This window comes from Nyctereutes procyonoides, unplaced genomic scaffold, assembly GCF_905146905.1.
Source record: "Nyctereutes procyonoides isolate TBG_1078 unplaced genomic scaffold, NYPRO_anot_genome, whole genome shotgun sequence".
Taxonomy (NCBI): domain Eukaryota; kingdom Metazoa; phylum Chordata; class Mammalia; order Carnivora; family Canidae; genus Nyctereutes; species Nyctereutes procyonoides.
Genome location: NW_026575131.1, coordinates 52288621 through 52314583, shown reverse-complemented (window position 1 = coordinate 52314583; position 25963 = coordinate 52288621). Strand labels below are relative to the sequence as shown.

Below are 25963 nucleotides of genomic sequence, written 5' to 3'. Positions count from 1 at the left end.
TAGGCATGCCCCCTAAAAGGAAAATAAGCTATATAATAAACCCAGACAAATGTTTACAAGAATTGAATTTATCTTGGCTTTCTGGCGTTATGCTCTTACTCACTTTAGGACCTTTTTCTCTAAAGGGCTTGATCCACCAAATAGCAAACTCCTGGTAAAGTGGACGCTCTGACCCAGTCCAAACAAGAAGCGAGATGCTCAAGTGTTCCAGACTCTTTATTATTTGCAGTGTCAACCTGAAAACACAGGCCTGGGGGGCGGGAGGGGGCATGCACATATATAACACAGACTCTATGACATTTATTGAGCATTCACTATATGCCAGGGACTCTGCTATGCACGTTACACATATTACCTCATCGAATCTCTAACTAATCCTTATTCCCATTTTAAAGAGGGGGTGGGGGGTGGGGAACCGAGGCTTAGCAAGGCTGCAAGGCTACATGGCGAGTAGGTGGTACAACTGAGACCAGCACCCAGATCTGATTTGACTCTCAAACCTGCGCTCTTGACAGTTCTCCACACAGCTGCAGGATTAATCATTCACCCAGATACCTGCAAAATCATCCCCAAACCGCCCTTGGCCATGGGGCTGTTCATCAAGCTGTCCTGAACTCTCTCTCTACCCAACAAGAAGAAAGAGGCGCTTTAAGGCTTTTGGCTGGAGCTCCACTCTCCCCAAAAGAGTCGAAGGGGTGGGGGGTGGGGGGCAGAGCTGTGCTCTTCATTCACTTCCACGGTAACACTTGAAAGAAAACTTTTTTTTTTTCTTTTCCCGCCCAGGAAAACTTTGTAGACTCTGCACCAGCCATCTCTTCTAACGCTTCCATCTCAACAGAGCAACAGGTAAGGAAAAAAAAAAAAAAAAAAAAAAAAAAGGACAGGGAGAAAATAACTACCACAAACCATGCAAGGATCAAGGGCCTCGGATCCCTCCGTGCAGTGAAGGCTGCCCTGCATCGTCTAAATTCTTCCACGGGGAACCGGGGTAAGGAAGACTCGGTTTGGCTGCCCCCTGAAGCTCCCCCGAGCGGAGGGCGTCCACTCCAGGGAGCGAGTTCTCGGCAGAGAAGCTGCAGCGCGGCGCGGGTTACGGCTGACGGTTATCACTACGGCCCCGGTCCTGCCCCGGGCGCTCCTCAACCCGGAGCCTGGTGACCTCCCGCTCCCGAGCCGGGGGAGGCTGCACCGCCCTAGGGCAGGAGCTCCGAGAGGGCCGCCGGGCATCGTCCGCACCCCCGCATTCGCCAGCCAGAGCCCCCATGCACTGAAGGGGCAGCCTGACCGGCAGGACCCGCCCGCCGGCTCCGAGGGGTCCGGGATGGGGGGGGGGCCGGCCCGAGGCTGAGGCAGCCCCGGGGGTCCCGCGCCCGAGGCCGCCCCCCCGGGGCCCGACGGCGCCTGCCCGAGGCACGAGGCCTCCCTCCCGAGCCTCCGTTCGCCCCGCTGCCCTCACCTCGGCCCGGTCCCCCGCAGGCCGCTCGCCGCCGCCGCTGCCGCTGCCGCTGCTGCCGCCGCCGCTGCCGCCCGGCCTCCTCCGATCCACAGTGGCCCGCGGCCCCGGGGCCGGAAGCGGGAAGCCGCGCGGGCGAGCTGCGCAAGCGCGACCCCGCCCCGAAGGCGGGACAGGGGGCGTGGCCCCGGAAGGGGGCGGGGCTCGCGGGGGCTCGCGGGGGCTCGCGGGGGCTCGCGGGGGCTCGCGGGGGCTCGCGGGGCCAGGGAGCTGCAGACTTTGCCAGGGGCAGCGCGGGGACCCGGCGGGGAGGGGGGTCTTGTGGGGGACCCCGGGACCGAACCGGGAGGGTCCTCGCGATGGGGATAAGGGCGATCCTCGGGGGGGGATCCGCGGGGGTGGGGGTGGGGGCGCCCGGGCACGTCTACGGGGATCGAGCCTGGGGTGAGAAGCCTGGGGGCAGGGTGCAAGCCCCTGGAGAAAACAGGTCCGTCACCTGCGGACAAGGGGCAGCGCCGATCACAGGAAGCTAGACACATCTGGGGAAAATAAGCCATATGCCTCTCAGGGGGTCCCAGACACCCCAACCTGGGTACAGCCGGATGCCCCCCACCACACCGGATACCCAGACAGGTGTCATCAGATACTCAAGACATGGGGCCGCCTACCCCCAAATAGGTCAACGCCCCACCTCGTCAGTTACTCCAAAATATCCAGACTGAAAAGCATGCCAAATACCCAAAAGTACCAGACGTTTTCACCCAGGAGCCCTACAGAAGCATGCCAGAGACCCTACTTGCAAACTTAGAGACACTCCGCCAAAACACATGCCAGAAACTCCAAAACAGGTATTCAGCGCCTAAAATACATGCCAGCTCTCCCCCCCCACACACACACAGGTGTTCTTAGACACCCAAAGACATGCCAGATGCCTCCCCCAGCGCCGCCACCCCGCTCAGGTGCCATCAGACTTCCCAGCCCCGGAGGCTGCTTGTTCCAATCCGGGCCCACCACTGCTGAGGCAGCTGGGCAGAACCCAGGAGAGGAGCCAAGCGCTTCTTTTGCCGGGTTCACGCCGGCCAAGCAGGCCGAGATCCTTCCAAGCCAAACTCACTTCAAAACACCCACAGTCTGTGGTCGGGAGCCCTCAGTTCCGAAACAGGGTGGCAGGGTCCCCACGTGACCTGGCTTCAGTTTAAGTCCATTTTGCCATGGTCAAGAGAGAGAGCACCACCGGGAAATTGGAAGTTCCAGAAGTGCAAGGACATGCTTCATTAGAGGTCAGAAACCCTGACCCAGGTACTTTTGAGGTCTCAATGGATGTGTAAACGTTCACTCTCTGAGTTCCTATGACTTTTGGACTTTATTGCAAAGGCAGTGGAGCCATTGAAAATTTTAAGCAGGAAACGTGGCACAATCCTTATTTCTATAGCTGTCTTGGTTATAGAAACCTTCAGGTTAACACAGATCTCCCCTAAATGTAGAAACCAACTTTCTCAAGGAGCTTGGCAACAAGAAGAGGTATCTCTTGTCTATCTTTTATCTTTCTTACTATTGTACATTTATTATGTCCTTCTCATGGGTCAAGGACTCTGCTGAGAGCTACAGAGACACAGGGAACGTAAGTCTATGACAGTGTTTCTCAGTCTTGGCACTGTTGACAGCTGGGGCTGGGTAATTGCCTCTTGTTGGGGGCTGTTCTGTGAATCGGAAGATGTTGAACAGCACCCCTGGCCTCTATCCACTTAGGTGCAAGCAGTACCCCAGTCCTGACCACCACAACAGAAATGCCTTCAGATATCGCCAACGTCCCCTTGGAGGACAGCAACTGGCCTAAGAGACACTCAGACACTGATACAGTCGCCCAATCCACAATCCAAGCTTCCTGGGGGAGGTGGCCCTGGCTTTGTCCTAAAGGGTGAGCAAGAGTCAGGTGGCCAGAGGAGTTCCAGGAACAGCACTGAGCGAGCAAAAGCGCAGGTGATGTGTATGGGCAGCCAGGAGACTTCGTGGTGGCTGAGTAGTGGAAGGGAAAAGTGACAGGTAGGTGAGGTCAGGCCATGGAAAACCTCAGAGGTCAAGGTCTGGAATGGTGTTCTGTCCGTGGGGCTGGCCTCTGGGAAACCATCTCAGCTTTACCCTGGGGACCAACCTTCCATAATTACCTGAAGTGTGACTCATTCCCTGCTCTGTTTAACTTACTAAAGGGCTGCTTCCTCTAAGGGACGGATAGTAACATCTGGCTTTGAATACCTCCAGGGGTAGATAGGCTTGTGGCTATACCCGGGAGTTGTCTGCTCTTAGCCTGTTGGGAGTGAGCCACAGCTGTTCTGGCCTCACAGACCTCCTACACAAGTGTGGGATCTGTGGTCAAAGCCCATGGTTGTGGGTCTGCGATGTAGATGCTAGCTTTCACTCAACAACACATGATGATGAGGAGGAAGAGGATGGACACTACCATTGCCTGTATATACCAGGCACTATGCTAAGGGCAACCCATATATTTTCTTTTACACAAACCCAAATCTTCTGTGACCTCAAATTCCTGTCCTGAAAAATCAAATGTTGTATCCAGGAGGTGGGGGCTTGATTGCCACCATCCTGAGAGTGGGCTGGATTGAATTACTTGCTTCCAAAGAATAGAGCATGCAAAGGGGGAAATAAATTAATAACCTGGCAAGTATTATCTTAACCAGGGGATGAAGGTTAACATCCTCAGGGACGTGAGATCGATAGCACTTACCCCCTGATCGGATGAGGCAAGAAGTTTCCTGAACCCATAACCTTGTCTGATTATAAGAAAACATCAGACAAATCCAGATTGGGGGGTGGGGTTGTCCTAGACACCTGCTAATATCTCTCAAGGCTGTCAAGGTCATGAACAATAAGGAAAGACTGAGAAACCTCCACGGCCCAGAGAGACCAGGGAGACAGGATGATTAAAGACAACACGGAATTCTGAATTGGGTCCTGAAACCGAGAGAACCCAAGTGGAACCATGAAACCTGGTGACACCTGAGGAAAATCTGCAGTTTGATTAATGATGCTGCACCACTGTTGATTCCTAAGTTGTGACAAACGTGCTGTGGTCACAGAAGATGCTCCCATGCCGGGAACTTGGGTGAAAGTTAGAAGGGCGCCCTCTCTGCTCTCTCCACTTTGATGTGATTCCAAAATCAAAAGTCGAGGGGAGAAAAGGGGTGACCCACCCTCTCTTGGGGGGGGGAGGAAGAGTTAGTCTGTTGTACCAAGATAGTGCCAAGCGTTACATGCAGATTGTCGACTATAGGGGGGTTGTCAGCGTCCCTACCCGCCACCTCCTGGGTCGTTCAGGGGCCAACTGTACAATTCTGTTCTTCGAACCTCCCAGACTGTGGTATTTCATGAGGCAGCCCTCGCTGACTAATACACTGCCTGAGGGGTTTTCCAGTGACAAAAGCTGAGACTTAGAGGTATTTTGTGGGCCATGAAATAACGACAGGGTCCCTGCTCTTAGAGACCTTGTGCTCTCCAGGGAGCTGAGGTCAGCCCCCACTTGGCAAGGACGAAATGGGATGAAGATGCAACAGGCAAAGGAGGCCACGAGAGAGGAGAGGCAATCAAGGAGAGAAAGTGGCTGCCATCCTGAGGACTGGGCCGGGCCACGGGACTTACCAGAGCTCAGAAAGGGTTTGCCACACAGGGGGCAGCTGGGGTGGCCGAGGAAGGTTCCCTGCGCCAGCTGGTGCCCGTTGATACATTCCTTCCTCTCTCTAGCATCCTGACCCTTGTCCTTTGCAGGCGTTGGGTTCTTCCCCTGTGGGGGGACAGAGGTGAACCTTAAAATGCCTCGTGCATTCTGACCTACCTCGAATCGCAGGACTCCAGGGCCAGGGGCCTACGGAAAAGCCAGTGAAGGGAGAGGGAGGTGCCCCGGCCCCCTGACCTTCTCCTTCTGCCTGGTGACCCGACAGCGCAGGGAGCTCAGTCTGCGCTTCACCCTGGTGCTCCTGTCACGCCGCTCAGTCTTGCTGGCACCGTCCTCGCTCCTAAGGGGTGGAAAGATGAACGAGGAGGGGAAGAGGGGCAGCAGGGACCTGTCCTGCAGGTTGCCCCTGGACCCCACCTAGCATTTGTCTCCTCCCCGAGGCCCCTAGTCCCGTTACACTTCTTCTGAGGTCCCTGAACTCTCTCTCCTTCCACCTCTCACTTATTCACTCAACAAACATTTATGGATGATTGCAAAATTCCAGGAACTGGGGAGCATGGGTGGACAGAGGGGACTGTGACATGGTCTCGAGCTTGGGGTCCCTCAGCAGGCCCAGGCTGGAAATCTGGGCTCTGTCTGTTTCTGCCTCTTCCTTCTGATTCACCCCCGACCTCAGTATCTAATCAGCCTAAAAATCCTGCTCCTTCTTCCTTTGGGGTATCCCTAAATCCTGCTCCCCTCTTCCCCCTAACACCCCAGTCCCAGATCACTGTCACGTCTCTCCTGGATCCCTGGTACTCCCTTGTTTAATAAATATAGTCGACCCTTGAACAACGTAGGGGTTAGGGGCACCAAGCCCTTACACATGAAAAATCCATATATAACTTCTGAGTCCCCCATACTCATACCCTACTGTTGATCAGAAGCCTTGCTGATATGCCAACGGTCAATGAACACATAGTCTGTATGTTATAGGTATTAGATTCTGTGTCCTAACAATAAAGTAAGCCAGAGAAAAGAAAGTTCCTTGAAGAAAATCACGAGAGAAAATACATTTACAGACCTATATTCTATTTATTATTAAAAAAAATCCATATGTAAGTGGACCTATAGAGTTCAAACCTGTGTTGTTCAAAGATCAGCTGTATTTATTAAGTCAGCGGCGAACAAAGCCAGCCCCTGCAGAATTTATTCACTGGAGGGAGATTGCACACCTCGGGTCTGCAGCCCCTGCCCGCCCCCCAGCCCTGTCTGTGCTCAGCATTATCAGTCACCTAGTGTCACCAAGGTGATCTGGCCTCTGCTGACTCCCCTCACCTTCCCTCTGCCCAGCCCCGCCTGACACCATTCCTTCGGCCTTGCCCCGTCTCCAGGAAGGCGCCTCTTTATTTCCCCCATCCTTCTCTCCATGTGTTGGTGAACTCCTACTACTCTTCTGTTGGAAACCAGCACAAACTGTCACCTCCTCCAGGAAGTCTTCCTCTGCCCTCCCAGGGTGTATGAGGAGCCTCTCCAGGCCCCACCACCACCCTTGCCCTGGCAGTTCCCTTGAGAGAATGGGGGCTCGGCCTCCTGCCCCCGGCTTAGGGACCCGCACAGAGCCCCACTGGTAAGCATGTGCAGAGACAGTGCAGGCCCCGGCCCAACGCTCCCAGCTGGGGTAGCTCAGCATACTTACTCAGACAGGAACTCAAACCAGGTGAGGTTTGAGTGGCCTCCTGCGGGGCTGACGGACAAGCGAGCTCTCTGCCGAGCCCTGCAGGGTCAGAGGGGACAGAGACCTGGGTCAGAAGCCCCTCCATCCCCATCCTGCCCCATCTCCTGCCTCTCTCACCCAGCGCTCCCATGTGCCCAGGAGCCAGATCCCATGTGCCCAGGAGCCACCATTCCTCCCACCGTGGGCTCTATCCATGGTCACTGTGGCTGGTTTTCCAGCAGAGGGTGGTAACACATCCTGGTCAGACAAAATCAGCAGGTCAGGAAGATTTTCTAGCAAATGGCAGTGTCTTGGGCAAGAGGCACCAATTTCCATTTGTGCGAAGCTATCTCATGGGCTCGCTCCTCCCCGGCTCGTGTCCCCTGCCCTTTCGCACATTTGTCCCTCCCCCACCTCTCCTGTCCCTATTCCCCCCCCCCCCGCCCCTGCTCCCGTCTTCCCGTCTTCTCCGCACCTGTCCCCCCACCTGTCCACTCCTACTCTGTTCCCTCTACTTGTCCTCCCCAGCTGTCTTCCCACCCCTGCATCCTCACACCTGCCCGCTTCCCACTCACCCGTGGTAATGTCGAAGTTCTTCAAGCACCTGCTGGACAATCAGCCTGGGGCAGGGGGCAGGGGGAAGTGTGGATAAAAACAGCTCATAGTTGCCCCGGGGTGTAGACATATCCCCCAAGACGAGCTGTGATTGCCCAACCAGGTCCCAGTCCTGATGCAGACCCTGACCATGATTGCCCAACCAGGTCCCGGTCCTGATGCAGACCCTGACCATGATTGCCCAACCAGGTCCCGGTCCTGATGCAGACCCTGACCAGGAGACCCAACCCCTCCCCTGATGCTACATCAGAACCTGAGAGGCCTGTGTCTCTCCTCTGGGGAAAGGATGGTGTGGGAGAGAGAAGATGGAGGTCAGGGGGGATTCGGGAGGGACCCCAGCCTTGACCCCGTGGCTGTCTGCTGGGGTCCCCTCCCCCACCATGAGGCAGACACTCACACATGCTCTGGTTCCACATGGTCCTTCTCCATGCACTCCAGCACCGGGGGCGCCAGACCTGGAAGCAGCCCCCACCCAGGAGGTAAAGGTGAGGGGCCTCTGCACGGGCCCCCTGTGTCCCATCCCTGCAGAACTAGAGACTGTCCAGATGGGGCTCGCCATTCGGGGAGGGGAGGCGCCAGGAGGGCAGTGAGCTTGGAGAGCTCAAGCTTGGAGGAGGTGCTTGGAGGTGAGCCCCTGTGTCCCCAGAGGGCTTCTGATGTGCTAAGCACTTTGCACATGTGCATTCAGTGGACACCCCAAGTAACCCTAAGGAGATATGCTCGTTGTTCCATTCTCTCTTTCTCTTTTTTATATTTATTTATTTTAGAGAGAGAGTGTGCCAACGAGAGGGAGAGAGAATCTCAAGCCGACTCCCAGCTGAGTGTGGAGCCACCACGAGGCTCCATCTCACGACCCTGAGATCAGGACGTGAGCCAAGACCAAGAGTCGGACGCTTAACTGCCTGAGCCGCCCAGGCGCCCCTAATTGCTCCATCCTTATAGAGAAAGCCACAAGGCTCAGAGACTTGCTAGAAGCGCTAGGTTTGGGTTTAGACGGCAGGTCTATCTGACAGCAGAAAGACGCAAGCTCTTAGGACGGAGATTCAGAGATAAAAAGGGAGATAAAAAAGAGGCCAGAGGTAGAGACAGAAGAAGAGCCCTAAGGGAGCAAGGAGATGGTGGTGGCACCGCCCACTCTGCCTAGAGACCTGAGGGGAGGGGAGGGGCAGAAGCGGGTTACCTCTCCCCCACCCTACTACCACCCCCCCCAAGGAATTCTGCTCAGTCCCTGCACATGGGACCCTCAGCCCCCTCCAGGAGTAACCCTTTCCCCTCTCAGGCCCATCTGGGGCCCCATCCAGGGAACCCCCCAGCAGAAACCCCCTACCCTTCCTGGTTTGAATGAGGGAACCCCCCAGGCTGGGCTACCTTGAGGAGCTGGAGTGGGCACCTCCAAAGCCCGAGAGATTTCCAGGGAGCTGATCTCATCGAAGGACAGGGGAACCGACCGTGACCTCACTCTTTTCTCAGGGCTGTCACATTCCTGCGGGGAATAAGCATCTCGCTAAGCCAGGGAGGCAGCCTGGGCTGCAGGCAGGCTCCCTAGAGGGAGGGTCCACAGCCCCAGCCCCCGGGCGCAGGTAGGGCTCCCCTCAGCCACAGGGCATGGGGATGGATCTCTATAGCCATGGCTGAGGGCTGGAGCCAAACCTTCCCCAGCCATGGGCTGGAGTCCTGGCCAAGGACTACCCCGGCTCTGGACTGGAGCCCCAAAACTCTATGCTCCAGATTTCAGCCCATCAGGGATTTCTCCCCAGGTCGTGGTCCTGGGCAAAGATGCCCCAGCCACAGGCCACAGCCCTGAGGCTAGAATCCCAGACCTGAGACCAGATCTACCCAGCCATGGGTGGGGCTTCCTTCCAGCTGCAAAGATGGGGAGACCAGCTCCCCTGCCTCCTAGATCATGGCTTGTGCTTGGAATTGAGCATCCCCTACTGTGGACCCCACCCCAACGAAGAACCCTCAGGCCTGGGCTGGAATCTCAGGACTTGACTCCCCAGTCCTGGGGAGTCCACCCCATGGCTAACCCCGCTGTGACAGGTCAGTCCTACCAGCTTATGGGTAAGAATCTCCTTCCCACCTGTCACACTGGCCCCTGGGCTCAGACTTGTGTTATTGTCGGGGTGGCTGCAGGTTGCACCCACCTTGCCTGGGTGCTCTGCTGGGGTCCCAGCCCTGGACAGACACTCTTTGGTCCAGGCCTGCAGATCCTCTCCCGGCTGGTTCAGAGCAAGGCTGGCCAGTGTCCGAGGGAGACAGGGCCCCTCGTTCACAGCCGAGGCATTGAAGCTGAGCCTGGTGGAAGAAACGAGGAAATCAGGTCTTTAGTGTGTTTCTTCCACCTGGTGGTAGCCCCAGGGGCCTGGGGGAACCTGCCATGGATCCTTCTGGGGCAGGGAGGAGTGGTCAGAATGCAGAGAGGTGTTCAGTCTCCCTATATCAGAGGGGTGGCCGGGGAGCCTTGCTGGGAACCTGCAGGGACATCCATGTCTTTGCGTAGCAGACACGACAATTTTACACAGAATAGATTTCTATTTGCGGTGGCTTGGGAGGGGTTGAGGGAGGCAGGTGGGGGTGGCTAACGCACCCCCTCTGCTGTTTGGGGCTCCTGCTGTGTGTGGAGTCAAGCACACGTCTGTGTTTTAATCACAAGCGCATCTATGGCTTTGCGCATCGTCTGTGTGTGACCAGTGTGCTTGTCACACGTTTCGGCTTTTGTGTATGGGTTGGAGCGGGGTGAGTGTGCAAGCCTGCAGGCATGTACACCCAGTGTGTATGGGCAAGTGCTCGTGTTTGGGGTTGTGTGTGCCTGCAGCGTGAGCACACAGTCTTCATTTTGGGGTTGTGCACGCTTACTCGCTCAGCGAGCGCTTGCCTGTGCCGAGGACTTGCAAGCCCCCACAGGCTCTGTGTATCTCAGGAGGGGGTCCTTTGGGCTGCCTGTGACAGTGCAGACACCCCGGTGTGGCCTGCAGGGGGTGGGGCCCTGTCCCCTCCTGGGAGTGTGTCAGTGGCGGGCTGACCTTTCCCAGCTCTCAGAGCAGCTCCGTGACCTCTCCCAGCTGCGTCTCCGAGGCAGGGTCTGCGGCTCTGCTGAGCTGGAGAGGGTGGATTCTCCTCCAGCCTCTTCGCTGGTGGGGCCACTGTCCCTGGGCCCCTCTGGCTGGCTGTCGGCAAAGGCCCCAAGGCCCAGGTCCTGGAGATACTCGCTGCCCTGCAGGGCTCCCAGATCCAGATCCTCCAAGCTGTCGCAGAACTGGGGAATACCATCCTCCTGCAGGCCGGGGTGGGGGGAGAAGAAGCTGTTGACCCAGGGCAGCAGAGGCCCCAGCCCCAAGTCCCGCCATCCCCCTCCGGTCCAGCCTGGGCTCAGCGCCCTCCTCATGCCAGGTGGGGGTTTGTCCCCTTAGCACTCTAACCTGTCCCTCAAGGCCTCATCTCAAAGAAGGGGCTGGAAGTCCAGGCTTCTAGCCCTGACTCCACCTCACTAGGTGACTTCCCCTCTGCTAGGCTTAGGAAAGGGACGTAATGACCTCTGCCCTGCCCCCTACCCCGACTTGTTCAATGTTCAAAGTCTCTGAGTGCACTTTGTAGAAGTGCTGCTTGGAGTGGAGTCACCCTGGACGCTAATGGCAAGAATTCAGGCAGTGTCGGGGCTCCCCGTCGTGCTCCTGGGCTGCTTGAAGCATCTCCTCATGGGGCTCTTGGCTTCCCAAGTCTCCCTCCCTGGCTGGGGCTGGGGTGAGGCAAGTAAGGACCTTGCTTCAGGCACAAAATCAGACTGGGTGCCCTCTCACCAAGAAATCCAGAAACATCATATGTGGGTGTGCATATAAGAGTAAAGCAAGGAGATCCACAATGGGTGCGTTGCCAAAATGTTAAATAATGACAGTATCGGCCCCTGTGCTTGTACCACTCACCTGGCTCACGGCCCTATTCCTGGCCCTGCTCCCTCCTACCAGAGTCTGGGACACCCCAGCGCATAAGCCAATAGCTTCCCCTACCCGACAGGTAGATGCCCAGGGAGCACGTGCCTCATGCCACCACCCACCGCGAGGCAGCAGTGTGCCAGGTGCTGGTAGACACTGAAGGTGCACAGATGTGGACCGCCACGCGCCCGGAGCCACAGCCCCAACATTGCCACCCCGAACCAATTGCGACTTATCCCTAATGCCACAGCAGCCCCACCAGGGGGCATTGTTATCCCACTTTCCAGATCAGAAGACTGAGGCTCAAGGAGGAAGGAGGACTCCCCCTGGATCACACCGCCAACCAACGGCAGAGCGGGACTCCAACAGGTCTGTCTGGATCCAAGCCCCATGCTTGCTTGCTTGCTTGCTTGCTTTTAAAGATTTTATTTATTTATTCATGAGAGACACAGAGAGAAAGGCAGAGACACAGGCAGAGGGAGAAGCAGGCTCCATGCAGGGAGCCTGATGCAGGACTCAATCCCAGGACCTTGAGATTATGACCTGAGCTGAAGCCATGAGTTGGATGCTTAAGCAATTGAGCCACCCCGGTGCCCTGAACACGCAGCTCTTGATCTTGAGGTCATGAGTTCAAGTCCCATATTGGGCATAGATATTACTTTTTAAATGAATAAATCAAAAGATTGGTGATGATGTTAATAAACGTGATTAAAAATAAAAAGTCCCCCGGTGACCCTTGGGTGGCTCAGCGGTTGAGCATCTGCCTTGGGCCCAGGGCGTGATCCTGGAGTCCGGGGATCGAGTCCCACGTCTGGCTCCCTGCAGGAAGCCTACTTCTCCCTCTGCCTGTGTCTCTGCCTCCCTCTCGGTGTCTGTCATGAAAAAATAAATAAAATCTTAAAAAAAAAAAAAAAAGTCCCCCGGGGCACCTGGGTGACTCAATTGGTTAAGCATCTGAATTCAGCTCAGGTCATGATCTCGGGATCCTGGGATTGAGTCTTGTGTTGGTTTCCCCACTCAGCGTAGAGTCTTCTCCCTCTCCCTCCATCCCTCCCCAACCCTGGTGCACACGCTCTCTCTCTTTCTCTAATAAAGAAATTAAATCTTTAAAAAAAAAATCCCCTAGGGTAGGATTTCCAGATAAAATACATGGCCCTCAGTTAAATTTGAATTTCAGTAAACAACATATATTTCTGTAGCATAGGTATATCCCAAAACATTGCACTATTTGACATTCAAATCTAACTAGACATCCTATAATATTGTTTGCTCAATCTTGCAACCCTAACCTTGGGCCATTTGGCCAGGGAGGGCCAGTCCTCAGCAGGCGAAGGAGAACAGAGAAGCCCCTGCTAATGCTTGGCATCAGGGATTTTCAGAGAAGCTTCCAATTCAAAGTTGAAGGTCCCCAGAAAGGGGAGGAGCTATGCGGGATCTGGCTGTTCCCTCCTGATCTCACCGGCTTGGAGCTCTCCATAGTTTTTACCCCTTCTTCTCTGTCACTGTGCTAAAATAGACGCGACATAACATTTGCCATTTGGACCATTTTTGAGTGTGCAGCTCAGCGGCACACACTGGAAACTTCTAACCTGCTGCCTGTCTACGAATTTGCCTATTTGAGGGACCTCGTGTAAGTGGACTCCTACAGTATTTGTCCTTTTGTGTCTGGCTTCTTTCACTTAGCATTAATGTTTTCAAGTTCATCCATATCCTAGCATGGATCAGAACTGCATTCCTTTTTAAGGCTGAATAACACTCCCTCGTCCGCAAGGAGCGCGTTGTATGGACAATCAGCTAAACCACGTGTTGTTTACCCATTCATCCCGCGACGGACACCTTTGGCTGTCGTGGAGCCTGCTGTCAACACTGTGCTATTTGATACTTTTTTTTTTAAATTTTTATTTATTTATGATAGAGAGAGACAGAGAGAGGCAGAGACACAGGCAGAGGGAGAAGCAGGCTCCATGCACCGGGAGCCCGACATGGGATTCGATCCCGGGTCTCTAGGATCGCGCCCTGGGCCAAAGGCAGGCGCCAAACCGCTGCGCCACCCAGGGATCCCAACACTGTGCTATTTGACATTCAAATCTTTGAATTTGTTTTTTTTTTTTTTAAAGATTTATTTATTTATTTATTTATTTATTTATTTATTTATTTATTTATTTATGATAGACATAGAGAGAGAGAGAGAGAGGCAGATTCACAGGAGGGAGTAGCAGGCTCCATGCAGGGAGCCTGATGTGGGACTCGATCCCGGGACTCCAGGATCATGCCCTGGGTCAAAGGCAGGCGCTAAACCGCTGAGCCACCCAGGGATCCCCCAAATCTTTGAATTTGAACGTGGGCACACAAATAGCTATTCGAGGCCCTGCTTTCAACTCTATTTATTAGAGAGAGAGAGAGAGAGAACATGAACAGGGAGCCCAACACGAGGCTCCATCTCAGGACCCCGGGGTCATGACCTGAGCCAAAGGCAGACGCTTAACCGACTGAGCCACCCAGGCTCCCCATCCTTGCTTTCAGCTTTTTGGGGTAGATATCCAGAAGTGGAATTGCTGGAGTGGGCAGTGTTTCTGGGTTTGACTTCTGGAGCACGCGCTGTACTGTTCTCACGGCCTCCCTTTCTGGAATCTCTCCTTTGCACTCGTTGATCTTTGTCCTTCCCACCTCCCTGGCTGCTCCTTCTCTGCCTCTGCTTCTTCCCTCTGTCCTTTTATACACGTGGGTCCCTCTTCCTCTGTCTCTGTGGGAGAACCCATGTCTCTGGTCCTGCGTGGCTCAGGCTCGCCTGCCCCTCCTGTGACCTGGGCAGCAGCCTCCTGGCGGGTCTCCCCGTTCCCCAAATCACCCCAGTCCCACCCCCGGTGCCTGGACAACCTCTAATGACTCCGTCTCCTCTGCCACTGCCCGAAAGGTTTTCTTGTGTCTCTGGTTTTTATCCTTCTGTAAATATAAACATGTCAGGACAGCCTCTTGGCCTGGACCAGGCCCCCTCTCCCTCTCCTGCATCTGGCCTCCCTCACCGGAGGCAGAAGTGGGAACTTGGCCAGAGCTGGGGGTGGCAGGGGTGGTGGGTGGCTGCGGGCACAGGCTGTCCTAGCTCCCAACAGCAGGTATATGGGGTGGGGGGGCAAGGGAGGCCTCACCCTTTGCTTGGGAGCCTGAATCTATCCTCCATAAATATTGCCTGAGTGAGAAAAGGCGGGAGTCGGCCCAATGAGGGCCTTTCCAGGCATCTGACTAATCAGTGTATGGTGGCCCTGACACCCCAGAGAGGATGCAATAAATCCAGGCTCTTGCTGCGTGGATCCTGAGGAGCCTTGGGGGATGGGCTCCCCCGGTCAGACTCAGAGGCGAGCTGTCCCAGGAATGCTCACTCTGCGGAAGGGCTTACTGTGTGCAGATTTTGGTAGTACACGGATAAACTGTTTTTTACAAGTGTGAGTGGTTATTTACTTCATGGTAAATTAGTAAGCCATGGCCTGCCAAAGCAACTTTAAGCACACTGTTTCTCTAGTTCCATCTTATCAGATAAGAAAGGAGATTGGTATCAAACAAAATAGCAAATAAATGACAGGGCAGATGGTTCTTGATTGGCTCAACGTAGAAAACTGTAGTCAAGGTTTGCACCCTCGTATCATTTTTATTAGCTCAGAGTGACTTCGGGCAAGTCCCAAACCCTCTCCACGTCTCAGTAGTCTCATCTGTAAAGTGGGTGCAGTGCCGCCTTCTTGGAGGATTACTTGCTGTGTGGGTACCATGAGATGATGTGTGCACCTTGCAAGCCCCGGATCAGGGGAAGCAGATCTTACAGTGGTTGTTGTTTTCATATTTTGGGAGTTAGGGCTCTTCCTCTGAGGAAATTGATGGCTGTGTCAGATACAGTCACACAGTCCATCCCCTGCCCTCCTGGAGCTAGTTGGATAAGAGTGGTGGTTTAATCCAGCTATTATAATCAAGTATGATAGGATGTTCCGGGAAGCAGGCTGAAGAAGAGCTGGGGGGGTCCAGCTGGGCCTGCTGGGATAGGAATTCTGGATTGGAATTTTACCTAGAAAATCTCCTCTGGGGTCTCCTGGGTGGCTCAGCAGTTGAGCATCTATCTGCCTTCAGCACAGGTTATGATCCCCGGGTCCTGGGATTGAGTCCCGCATTGGGCTCCCCGCAGGGAGCCTGCTTCTCTCTCTGCCTATGTCTCTGCCTCTTTCTCTATGTCTCTCATGAATAGATAAATAAGATCTTTAAACAAAATCTCCTCTATTTTAAAGTGCAAAACTCAGGGTAATCATTGGTGTAAAAAACCTACAAAGTACAACTCAATTAGGAAAAGCTAGACAATCTTTAGACAGCTTCCATAGCCAAAACAACACCCCCCCAAACCCTATTTCCAACCACATAAAATTAGGTCCACATGACATGTAAATAGTCTCTTGAACTGGCCAAGTTTCACGCATTGGTCACGTTTCGTGTATTTTAAACAGATCTACATCTTGGGTTGCCTGGCTGATTCGGTCGGTAGAGCACCTGACTCTTAATTTCAGGGTCATGAGTTCAAGCACCACATTGGGCATGGAGTCTACTTAAAACATAAAAATAAGGAAAAAGAGAAAGAAAAGACCTACAACTTACCAGTTAGGAGACAGTAGGATTTCAATACGAAGTCCTACTAAATATAAAGACAAAGAAAGCAAGGAAGAAAGAAACAAACCAGGGGGCCTTCCTGGAGGAGGTGACAGCGAATAAAGCCATGTGGAACAAATAGGAGTTGGCTAGGCTGAGGCTGCAGGCAAGGGCATTCCAGGGGACTAAAGAACAGGACATTAAGAAACCTGCAGGCTTGAGAGGTCCTAGTGCCTTCCAACACTTGGCAAGAGTTGCTTAGGGTTGGAGGTGTGGAGGGGGAGATGGGGCCCATCAGCAGGCCTGGTTGGTCAAGTTCACAGGGCTTGAGTGATGGGGAGGAATGTGGGGACCGGGACAGCGCTTTCCATGGCCTCTGGCTTAGGTGACGAAGTAGATGACAATGACAGGGATGCAGGTGGAGGGGCTCATGGTGGAGGGGTAGAGCCCGGCCTTGTGTTCCCCAGGCCCCTGCCTCCCCAGGCGCGCAGCTCCCCCATGCCCACTTCACCTGCCCACTGCCTGCAGCCTACAGATTCAGTCCAAAGCCCTGAACGAACCTTGAGCAGACCCTCCTTCCTTAGTGTGGGGGGCAGGGTAAAATGCCACCCAGAGCCCCCTTCCGTGAAGACCTGCCACCCCAGACGCTAGGAGGGCTGTCAGCAGATGGCTGTGGGCCCCTTCCTGGGTAGCCCGCAGGCCACGACTGGTTGATGAGGGGACGTAATGGTTCACCCATCTCAGCCCGACTTGAGACCACTCTGCAGGGATGCTCCAGCTCGGAGCCTTCCATGGAAGCTTTTTCTTCCCATTTCATCCACCCATCCATGTCCCCACCCCCTGTCTAACCTTCTTTTCTTTGTCCCATCCATCCATCCATCCATCCATCCATCCATCCCATCAATTCTTCCTTCTGTCATCCATCCATTCACCTGCCTTCTTCTTATCCTTCCCTCCCTCCTCTTGTTCCAGGGAGGATTCCAGTCTCCTCACCTGTCGAATGGGATCATAACTACCTTGCCAAGTCTTAACAAGAGTTCTCTGAAATAACGCACACAAGGTGCCTGGTAAAGCGCACGCGCTAAACAAAGTGTACTTGCTGCCACTGGGGTCATGTGCTCCTGCCCGTCCCAGCCATCAGACACCTGCCTGCTCGTCCTCCATGGTGGGGAAGTCTGGGTGCTCGGGCCTCCAGGGTCTGCCGCTGCTCTCGGTGGTTGAGGCTGCAGCTCCAGAGTCGAAGGGCTGGACACACGGCTTGGGCTCAGAACCTGTGGAGAAAGGAGGGACAAGGTGTCAGGGCCAAGTGGGCAAGGCTGAGGGGCGGGAAGTCTGAGTCCTGCACCTGCTACTGCTTTCCCGGGGCTCAGTTCTCTCTGTAAGATGGGGTGGTTGGAGGAAGATGGTCTCGATGATTTTTAAGCCAGCATACCTGCTGTCACCTGCCTGTCCTGAGCCTGTGGTGGACATTTGTATCCAATCAGGAGGCTCTATCCTGCTGATCATTTATCCCTTTAAGATCCCACCCCCAAGGCCCCATTTCCAGCCACTATCTTAGGTTAATCAGAGTGGACTCCTGAGACGATACCAGTTGGTCGCCCCTGCTCTGGCTAAAAAGCCCTCATTCAGTAGAGTGGGTCCTTAAGATCAGATGCAAGTGCCCAATGCCCACATTAATAGGGTCTCTAATGGGGGGACTTCAGTCTCCCTCGGCCCCCATGTTGTATTTGGAGTTTCAGGGGCTGCTGGGTGCCATGGGGTAGAGGAGAAAACAAGGACTTTAGGGTCAAGCAGACTGTGTCCTTTGCCTGGACCTGCCACTAAGGGTTGTACGCGTCTCTGGGGAAGGCACCTCGAGGCTGTTTCCTCACCTGGGAGATGGGTGTGACAATGCCTCTCAGAGCTTTGGGGAGGATGAAGGACCCCAGCATGTGTGGTGCTGGGTGACCTTCTTTGCTCTCTAGGTCAGGAGGGTGCTCTGGCTTAAAATCAGGTCTTGGAGTGAGCCCCCTGGAGTGGGTCCCCTTTTTCTCTCCCCCTGCCCCTTACACCGCAGCTAGAGCGGCCACCCCTGCCTATTCAAATCCCTGCGGAGGCTCCTCGTTGGCTGCAGGAAGGATATTGAGACTCTTGGCCTGGCCACTAATGTCCATCAGGATATTCCTTCTGTGCCGTGTCCTTGTTGCCTCCGGACTTGCTCCTCCACTCCTGCTCTAAAACTGCCTGCCTGAAATTCTCACCGTATTCCTTTCAGAAATCTCTGTCCACCCCAAACCTATGGTGCCTCTCTCGTGTGCATTTCATTGCCTCGACATCTGGACTCCCTTCACTCCTCCATCCTCCTTCCAAAGACATCCCAGGCTCTGCAGAAACCAGGGAGGTGACAGGAAAGTGCCTGGAGGAGAGGCCTGGGGAGGTGGGTAGGGGTGGAGGAGAGAGGATACCAGTGGGGGATACATGGAGGGGCTGATCAGACCAGGACGTTCTAAGTAAGAGCAATGATGGCTTCTGGTGGGGCTGAGTTGGGGTGGGGGAGTGGATGTCCGGTGCTTTTGGAAAGTGTGGAGTTAGGTAGGTAGCTTGGGTCCCTCTGGCTGGGTGACCCCATGTCCTGGTTTGTTGGGCACAGTTGTACTTAATGTTGAGCCAGGGTAATTATGAGCAACACCTCCTTTTCCTTCTCCAAAGGGTCTAGCAGAGGGGAAGGCTAAGGATGTCCCTCTATTCCAACGGGGCTGTCTGCACCCACTCACATCCCCTGTTCTCCTGGCTGTGGATCTGCGAACACTGCTCCAAGTTTTGGGACCCTGAAACACACACAATCTGGAGGAGCCTTCTTTTAGGAAAGAATATGAAACTATGAATATGAAACTGTGAATACAGAATTGCCAGGGCCTTGGGCACCCGAGTGGCTAAGCGGTTAAGAATCTGCCTTCAGCTCAGGGCATGATCCCGGGGTCCTGGGATCGAGCCCCATATCGGGCTCCCTGCGAGGAGTCTGCTTCTCCCTCTGCCTATCTGTGTGTGTCTCATGAATAAATAAATAAATCTTAAAAAAAAAAAAAAGAATCGCCAGGGCCTCTGAACACGAACATCAGAAAACAGTCAAGTCAAACAGGAAACAATATACACACTTTGTGAATAGATGGGTGACAAGGGGGCAAAACCACAAGGACACTGGAAAACTGTGCTGTCCCTTAAAAAAGAAACTCAGAGAGCTATCACGTGACCCAGCCACCCCACAGCTAGGTATAGCCCCTCAGGAAATGAAGACGTATGTCCACCCAAAAGTTAATATGTGACCACTCGCAGCAGCACTTTTTTTTTAAGATGTTATTTATTTATTCATGATAGACACAGAGAGAGAGGCAGAGACACAGGCAGAGGGAGAAGCAGGCATCATACAAAGAGCCTGACGTGGGACTCGATCCAGGGTCTCCAGGATCACGCCCTGGGCTGCAGGCAGCACTAAACCACTGCGCCACTGGGGCTGCCCCGCAGCAGCACTTTTTATAATAGAAGGTGGAAATAACCCAGCTATCCACCCCTGGGTGAAGAGATACACAAGATGTGGTGTAGACATATAGGGGAAGAGTATCCAGCCACTGAAAGAAATAAAGTTCTGGGGCGCCTGGGTGGTGGTTCTGTGGGTCTGCCTTCGGCTCAGGGTGTGATCCCAGTCCCAGGATCGAGTCCCGCATCGGGCTCCCCGCAGGGAGCCTGCTTCTCCCTCTGCCTGTGTCTCTGTCTCTCTCTGTGTGTCTCTTATGAATAAATAAATAAAATCTTTAAAAAACAAAAAAAGGAATGAAGTTCTGATGCCAACTACAAGGTAGGGATCAACCTTGAAGACATAAGCAAGGCAGTCAGTCAACAAAGAGCACACGCTATCCATTTGTAGAAATGTCTGGAAGAGATGAGTCCATAGACACACGGAAAGCAGATTTGTGATTGCCTATGGCTGTGGGGGGGGGGACAGGGTGGGGGGTGTAGAGTGATAGCTAGAAGATATGAATTTCTATTGGGGGGATGAAAATTTTTTTTAAGATTTTATTCATTTATTCATGAGACACACACACACACACAGAGAGAGAGAGAGAGACAGAGAGAGAGAGAAAGAGAGAGGGGTAGGGACACTGGCAGAGGGAGAAGCAGGTGCCACGCAGGGAGCCTGACATGGGACTTGATCCTGGGACTCCAGGATCCTGCCCTGGGCCGAAGGCAGGCACCAAACCACTGAGCCACCCAGGGATCCCCAAGATGAAAATGTTCTAAAATTGATTGTGGTGATGGGTGCATAACACTGTGGATGTACTCAAAGTCATAGGACTGTACACCTTAAGTGGGCGATTTGTGTAGTGTGTGAATTCTATCTCAATGAAACTGTTGCCAAAAAAAATTGCCGGGACCCCTTGCAGAATTTTGATTGTGCGGGTGCCTTTGGGCTCCAGCTCTATTTCCTTCAAGGTAGATGAGCCTTTGATGTCTGGGCCTGCCACAGTGTGCGAGAATGTTGTCCTTGTTCCCACCATCCTTGCTTTCCCAGGCGGACCGACGGACTCAGCTCTGCTGTACCTCGTTTAGGTCTAGTATCTCCCGCCTTCCCCACCCTGAAGCCAAGGCAGCCTGTATGACTCAGAGAAATGTCCGAACAAAACAAGCAGGCTGTGAAGGAGAAAAACCAGATGTGGGGGTGAGTCTGGGAGGCTGATGCGAGCCTGAGAGGGGAGGAGGAGCTGGCCCAGGGGTCAGTTCCATCCCTTGACCAAGCACCCCAGGGGCTTCAGGAAAGACCCAAGTGTCAGCTTGCTTCACTGGGCAGGGGCCCCATGGAGGCCTGAGGCCTCAACAGCCTGTATCTTGCATCTGCAAACTCTGTGGGTCTGGGACCCACAGGCTGAAAGTGAAAGGTCAGGAATGAGTTTGCTCTTTCTATGGAAGCTTCTGACCCAAGAACTGGCTGGGCTGGGCTTTGATGATGGACTCAGTTCTCATCCTGGTGTCCCATGCTGAACCCCAATCTTTGTGTCGCCAACTATAAGCCCTGATCCCCAGAGTCATAGACTGAACTTTGAACCAGGTATCATAGACTGAGTCCCAATCTCAATATCAGAGATTGAGCCCCATCTTGGTGTCATAGACTGAGCCCCAGTCCCAGTATCAGAGACTTAGCCCCATCCTGGTGTCATGGACTGAGCCCCAATCCTAATCTCATAGGCTCAGTCCTGATCCTGGTGTCATAGAGTGAGTTCCCATCCTAGTGCCACAAGCTGAACCCTGACACTGCTCATAGACTGAGCTCTGACTCTAATGTTGAACAGTGAACTCTGATTTTGCTGGAAGATTCTCTTCCCTCAGGCTCCAGTCATTGTCTCCAGTGGACACCGATCATTGCTGCCTAGTATTCCCACCTATACCCCAACCTCAAGATGTCAGGACCAAACTCTTTGTTTTCTGTCCTCCTCCTGTGTCCCTGTAGTAATATGACTGCACTATCTCCCCAGTGACCTGGCCAGAAATGGGGAGACCAGTCTTACCTCCTCACTACCGCTCAGGACACCAAGCCCTGTCAATTTGATCTCCCTGACATTTCACCACTCCATCCTCTCTTCTCCTTTCCCCTGCCACTCTGAATTTCAGCCCCCATTATTTCTCTCCCTACACAACCATTATTCTTGTTGGGGTTTTCCCACACAAACGATTGTCAACCATAATTTCACTGTGATTGGTTTACTTGTTCCTTTCCGGACTGAGAGTTCCATGGGTCAAATCTGGCTCAACACCTGATTTTATAAACAAAGTTTTGTTAGCACAAGTCATGCCCATTTGCGTATATATTATCTATGATGCTTTCATGCTATCACAGCAGAGTTCAGCAATTGCATCAGAGATCCCTGAAAAGCTGAAAGTATTTACTCTTTGGCCCTTTATAGAAAAAGCTTGTTGATCCCTGTTCCAGACCATGAGGTCCATGAGGGCAGGTACTGTGTCTGTCCCACTCTTACATCCTCAAGCTCCAAGTGGTAAAATCTTATGTGTATTGATCAGTTCCTATATACCGTGCCTAGTGCTAAGTCTGTCATGTAAGAGGCAGAGGTTGGGATGTGAACCCCGGTGTTTCCAACTCCAAAGCTGGGGGTTTATAACCATCAGGCTAACCTGTGGTTAGCTGATGAATGGGTGGGTGGGTGAATAAATGATTGGATGGATGGATGAGTGGATGGTTGGATGAATGGGTGAATAAACTGTTGGATAGATGGATAGATGGGTGGATGGTAGTTAGTGGGCTGGCTGGCTGGATGAATGAATGGATGGATAGTTGGATGAATGAATGTGTAGATGATTGAACAGATAGATGGTTAAATGGGCAGATGGTTATATAAATGGAGATGGATTCTGGATGCATGAATAAATGGGTACTAGCTGGCTGTTTGGTGGATGGATGCATGGATCATTAGATGGGTGAATGGTTAGATGGTAAGATAGGTGATGGTTATGTGGTTAGATGGATGGATGGTTAGATGGGTAGATGGATGGATGATTAGATGGATGGATGAATGAGTGGATGGATGGATTCATGCATGCATGTGCACAAATACATGGATGCATGGATGGACGGTTGGCTGGCTGGCTATTGGGTGAGGTGAATGAGTGGATGGATGGTTAGATGGATGGATGCATGCATGCATCTATGCATACATACATGGATAGAGGGATGGATAGATGGATAATTGAATGGATGGATGATTAGAAGGATGGCTAGACGGTTGGTTAGATGAATGCATGCATGGATGGATGCACGGATGCACGGTTGGATAGTTGGCTTGCTGGCTGGGGGTTGGAAGAAAGGATGGATGCATGCATGCATAGATGGATAGTTGGGATAGATAGTGTGGCAGCGTCCAGAGCCAGTGAGGCATCACAATCGGGAGATGCCATTCCGAGGGGATGAGGGGAGAGAGCTATAGATGGAGGGGGGATAGAACAGAGTCGGAGAAGCCAGGCAAGAAGGAAACCAAGTTAGGACACAGAATGCACTCATTACGCATTCATTGGGGGAAGCTGCAGTGGCAGGTCCCAATCACCCTTTCCCCAGCCTTGTTTGCTTCCCCAAATCCAACCCCATCATTTTCCCAGAAAGTCCCATTAGATGACCAGATGGCCAGTTACAGAGCTTAAAGGGGCACAGAACCTCCCTCTTCCTTCGTGCCTCCCTAACTCCCCGGGGCTAAATAAAGACTCTGCTCCCCAACACCTTGGTTCTCTCTAAGGAGTCCGGATTTAGGTAGGCAGCCTCTTCCACCATCAGCCCCTGCAGCACCAGCCATAAAAGGGTGTAAGAGTCACTGCTGGTTCCCTGAGCTCACTCCCCCACCTGCCAGCCTGTGAATCAGTCTCAATCTGCCTGGGCCGGAAGACGGGGTGGGCAGAGAGGCCAGGAGTGGGTGGAACTTCATGAGGATCTGGGTCACAGACAGGCGTCTTGCTGGGCCATGGGTGATGCACGAGTTCTCTGGTATGGCCATCCACTGGTGGATTGAAAAACCCTCCCCAGGCCCTGCAGCTGCCCACCCTGGCAGCTTTGCTTACTGGCCGGAACACACCACAGAGGTAGCCTTGGAGTAGAACTGTCTGCAAATCCTGGCTCCTCCGGCACAGGCTTGCTGTGTGACCTCGAGCAAGTCACTCAACCTCTCTCAACCTCACGACGGTTCAACAACTGGCAGCAGCTGCCATCGTTCTGATGACTCTTTTCCTGCCTCCCAACCTCCAGGGCCACCCTCTCTGTCCCCAACCCCAACCTCCAGGCCTCTGATACTCCCATCTCCTTCCTGACCCACGCGGGGTGCCTGGTACACATTAGGCCCTCAAACAGAGTCTGTGGGCAGAATGAGCTAACGAATCCTCTCATTGGCCTCCCACTTCACCAGCACTCACCCCCACCCTGAACAAGTACTTGACTCATGCAGGTGGCAGGGGGCTGTTCTGGGTGAGGCAGGGGAGGGTCGTGCAAAGATGGGAGGCACAGAGGCCAGGGACATCCAGGAGGCTCCCATCACACTGTCCCCTACGCCTTGTGGCCCTGGCCACTCTCTGGTTATACCCTCAAGGGTAAACTCGCCTTGTGATTTAGGGAGAGGAGTCTTTTTGCCAAAACAATTCACCCACACCTTGGGAGACATAATACAGGGGCCTCTCCAGCCCCCACAGAGGTAAACTGAGGCCCCAGGACCTGGGAAGGGGTTGCCACCAGCCAATGTTGTGTGTGTGTTTGAGGGAGGCATCTACCAGAACCCCTGGAAGTCTCAAACCTCCTCTTTTTTGCTGCCTCCCCGAGCCTCCATCCTGCCGCCTTCCAGGAGCAAACAGCACCAGGAACCCCCAGGAAGGCACCAGGCTGCCCAGAGAGGGAGTTCTGGGGTGGATTCTCTTTCCGCAAAATTATCTCCTGAGACAAGGTCCTGGCTGAGCCCTGGGTGGGGGGGAAGGTTCCTCTGAAGTGAGAGGGACCCCATAAGCCTGTGATGTCCTGTGGCGTCCGGGGGAACTAGGGATGATGGAATTTGGGGCTGGATCAGCTAAAGTCTGTGCCCCAGGCCAAGAAAAGGTTCCAGGCTGTCAAGGGAGCCCTGCCTGGGGGGACGTGCCTGCTGGCCACTGCCCGCCCCCTTACCTCTCTTGAAGGCCCACCGCCTCAGCCACAGCTTGGAGAGGGCCGGCCAGGAGTGGTTGAGCGCCGAGTTAGCCATGGGGGCCCACGCGTGCGGGAGTGTGGGCGACCAGCAGAGGATGAAGCAGGACTTTGGCTGGGAATCCCTGCCAGGATGGGGCTGCCAGCAAGAGGGGCGGAGACTGCAGCCAGGGGCTGCCAGATGCATCAGCTGATGGGAGGCTGGGGGTAGGGCAGGGGGGCTGGGGTTTTCGGCTGGGGGTGGGGAGTCCGGGGGCTCCAGCCTGGGGGGAGGCCAAGCCCTCCGTACAGCCCACACCACCCTACGCTTCCTCGACCCTTTAGCCTCTCAGCCTGGCTGGACAAGACATTCCCAGGGGGAGCCCAAGACGGCAGTGTGAGTGGTGGGGACGTCGGGGTCTTCAGAAAGCGAGTCTAGACCGGGTCCTGAGGTGAGTCTGCATGTGTCTGAATGAGTGTGTGTGTGTGTGTGTGTGTGTGTGCCATTGTCTATGATTTTTTTTTCATTGTGATTCTGACACCGTGTTTGCGACTTTGCACACAGGGTGTGTATTTTCATGCCTCTGGGTGTGTGTTCGAGTGCAAATCTTGAGTGTCAACCTGCCTACACTGGGGGGGGGATTTGGAACATCCAGGTGCCCCCCCCCGGTTTTATTGAGATATAATGAGCACACAGCGCTGTATAAATTTAAGGCACACAGCACGACCTAGCTTACACATATTGTGAAGTGACCACCACAACCAGTTTAGTTAACACCCATCACCTCATGTAGATGCAGAAAAAAGGAGAAATATCTTTTTTTTTCCTTGGGATGAGAACTTTTAGGGTCTACTCTCCCAGCAGCTTTTCCAACAGAGCGCGCAGCAGTCACCACGCCGTGCGGTGCATCGCCAGGACTTATCTCTCCTGGAGCTGGAAGTTTGTCCCTTTTGGTCTCCTTTTCCCAACTCCCCACGCCCCACCCTCACCCCCAGTCCCTGCTCCTGGAACCCACAAATCCCATCTCTTTATCCCCGAGCTTGGTGGCTGTTTTTCAGATTCCACTCTTAAAAGTGAGAGCGCCCAGGATTTGTCTTTCTCTGCCTGACTTAATCTCACTGAGCATAATGCCCTCAAAGTCCATCCCCGTTGTCACAAATAACAGGATTTCCGTCCTTTTTATTGCTGAATATTGTTATCTGGGCGTGTTCAGCAAGCACCTGCGAACCTGAGTGTCTGGAGGCCCGCTGGCATCTGTGGGGTTGGAGCGGCACGGCTCACCTGGGACGG

General features: G+C 53.8%; 2 protein-coding genes across 2 annotated transcripts in view; both read right to left on the bottom strand.

The window, feature by feature from the left end:
* The window catches only part of LOC129521669 (rho guanine nucleotide exchange factor 18-like), a 59283-nt gene extending 57709 nt beyond the window's left edge, over window positions 1-1574 (bottom strand). The window contains exon 1 of the mRNA XM_055343343.1: window positions 1457-1574. The gene's annotated coding sequence lies outside the window, so the exon portion shown is untranslated. The remainder of the gene's footprint in view (window positions 1-1456) is intronic.
* Window positions 1091-24751, bottom strand: LOC129522223 (rho guanine nucleotide exchange factor 18-like). The gene is made up of 13 exons (XM_055344353.1): window positions 24676-24751; window positions 17151-17272; window positions 10476-10726; window positions 9597-9747; window positions 8821-8935; window positions 7850-7907; window positions 7413-7457; window positions 6820-6897; window positions 5379-5481; window positions 5108-5249; window positions 3216-3364; window positions 1533-1877; window positions 1091-1267 (listed from the first exon to the last, which is right to left on the bottom strand). The coding sequence occupies exons 1-13, from the start codon at window positions 24749-24751 to the stop codon at window positions 1091-1093; spliced, it is 1812 nt and encodes a 603-aa protein (XP_055200328.1).
* Window positions 24752-25963: the final 1212 nt, after the last annotated feature.

Coding starts and splice junctions, on each gene's coding strand:
- LOC129522223 (XM_055344353.1), bottom strand. CDS start 24,751: ATGGCTAACTCGGCGCTCAACCACTCCTGGCCGGCCCTCTCCAAGCTG. Junction 8,936..9,596: donor CAGCAGAGCACCCAGGCAAG/GTGGGTGCAACC, acceptor TATTCCCCGCAG/GAATGTGACAGCCCTGAGAA. Junction 1,268..1,532: donor GCCACTGTGGATCGGAGGAG/GCCGGGCGGCAG, acceptor CTGCCCCTTCAG/TGCATGGGGGCTCTGGCTGG.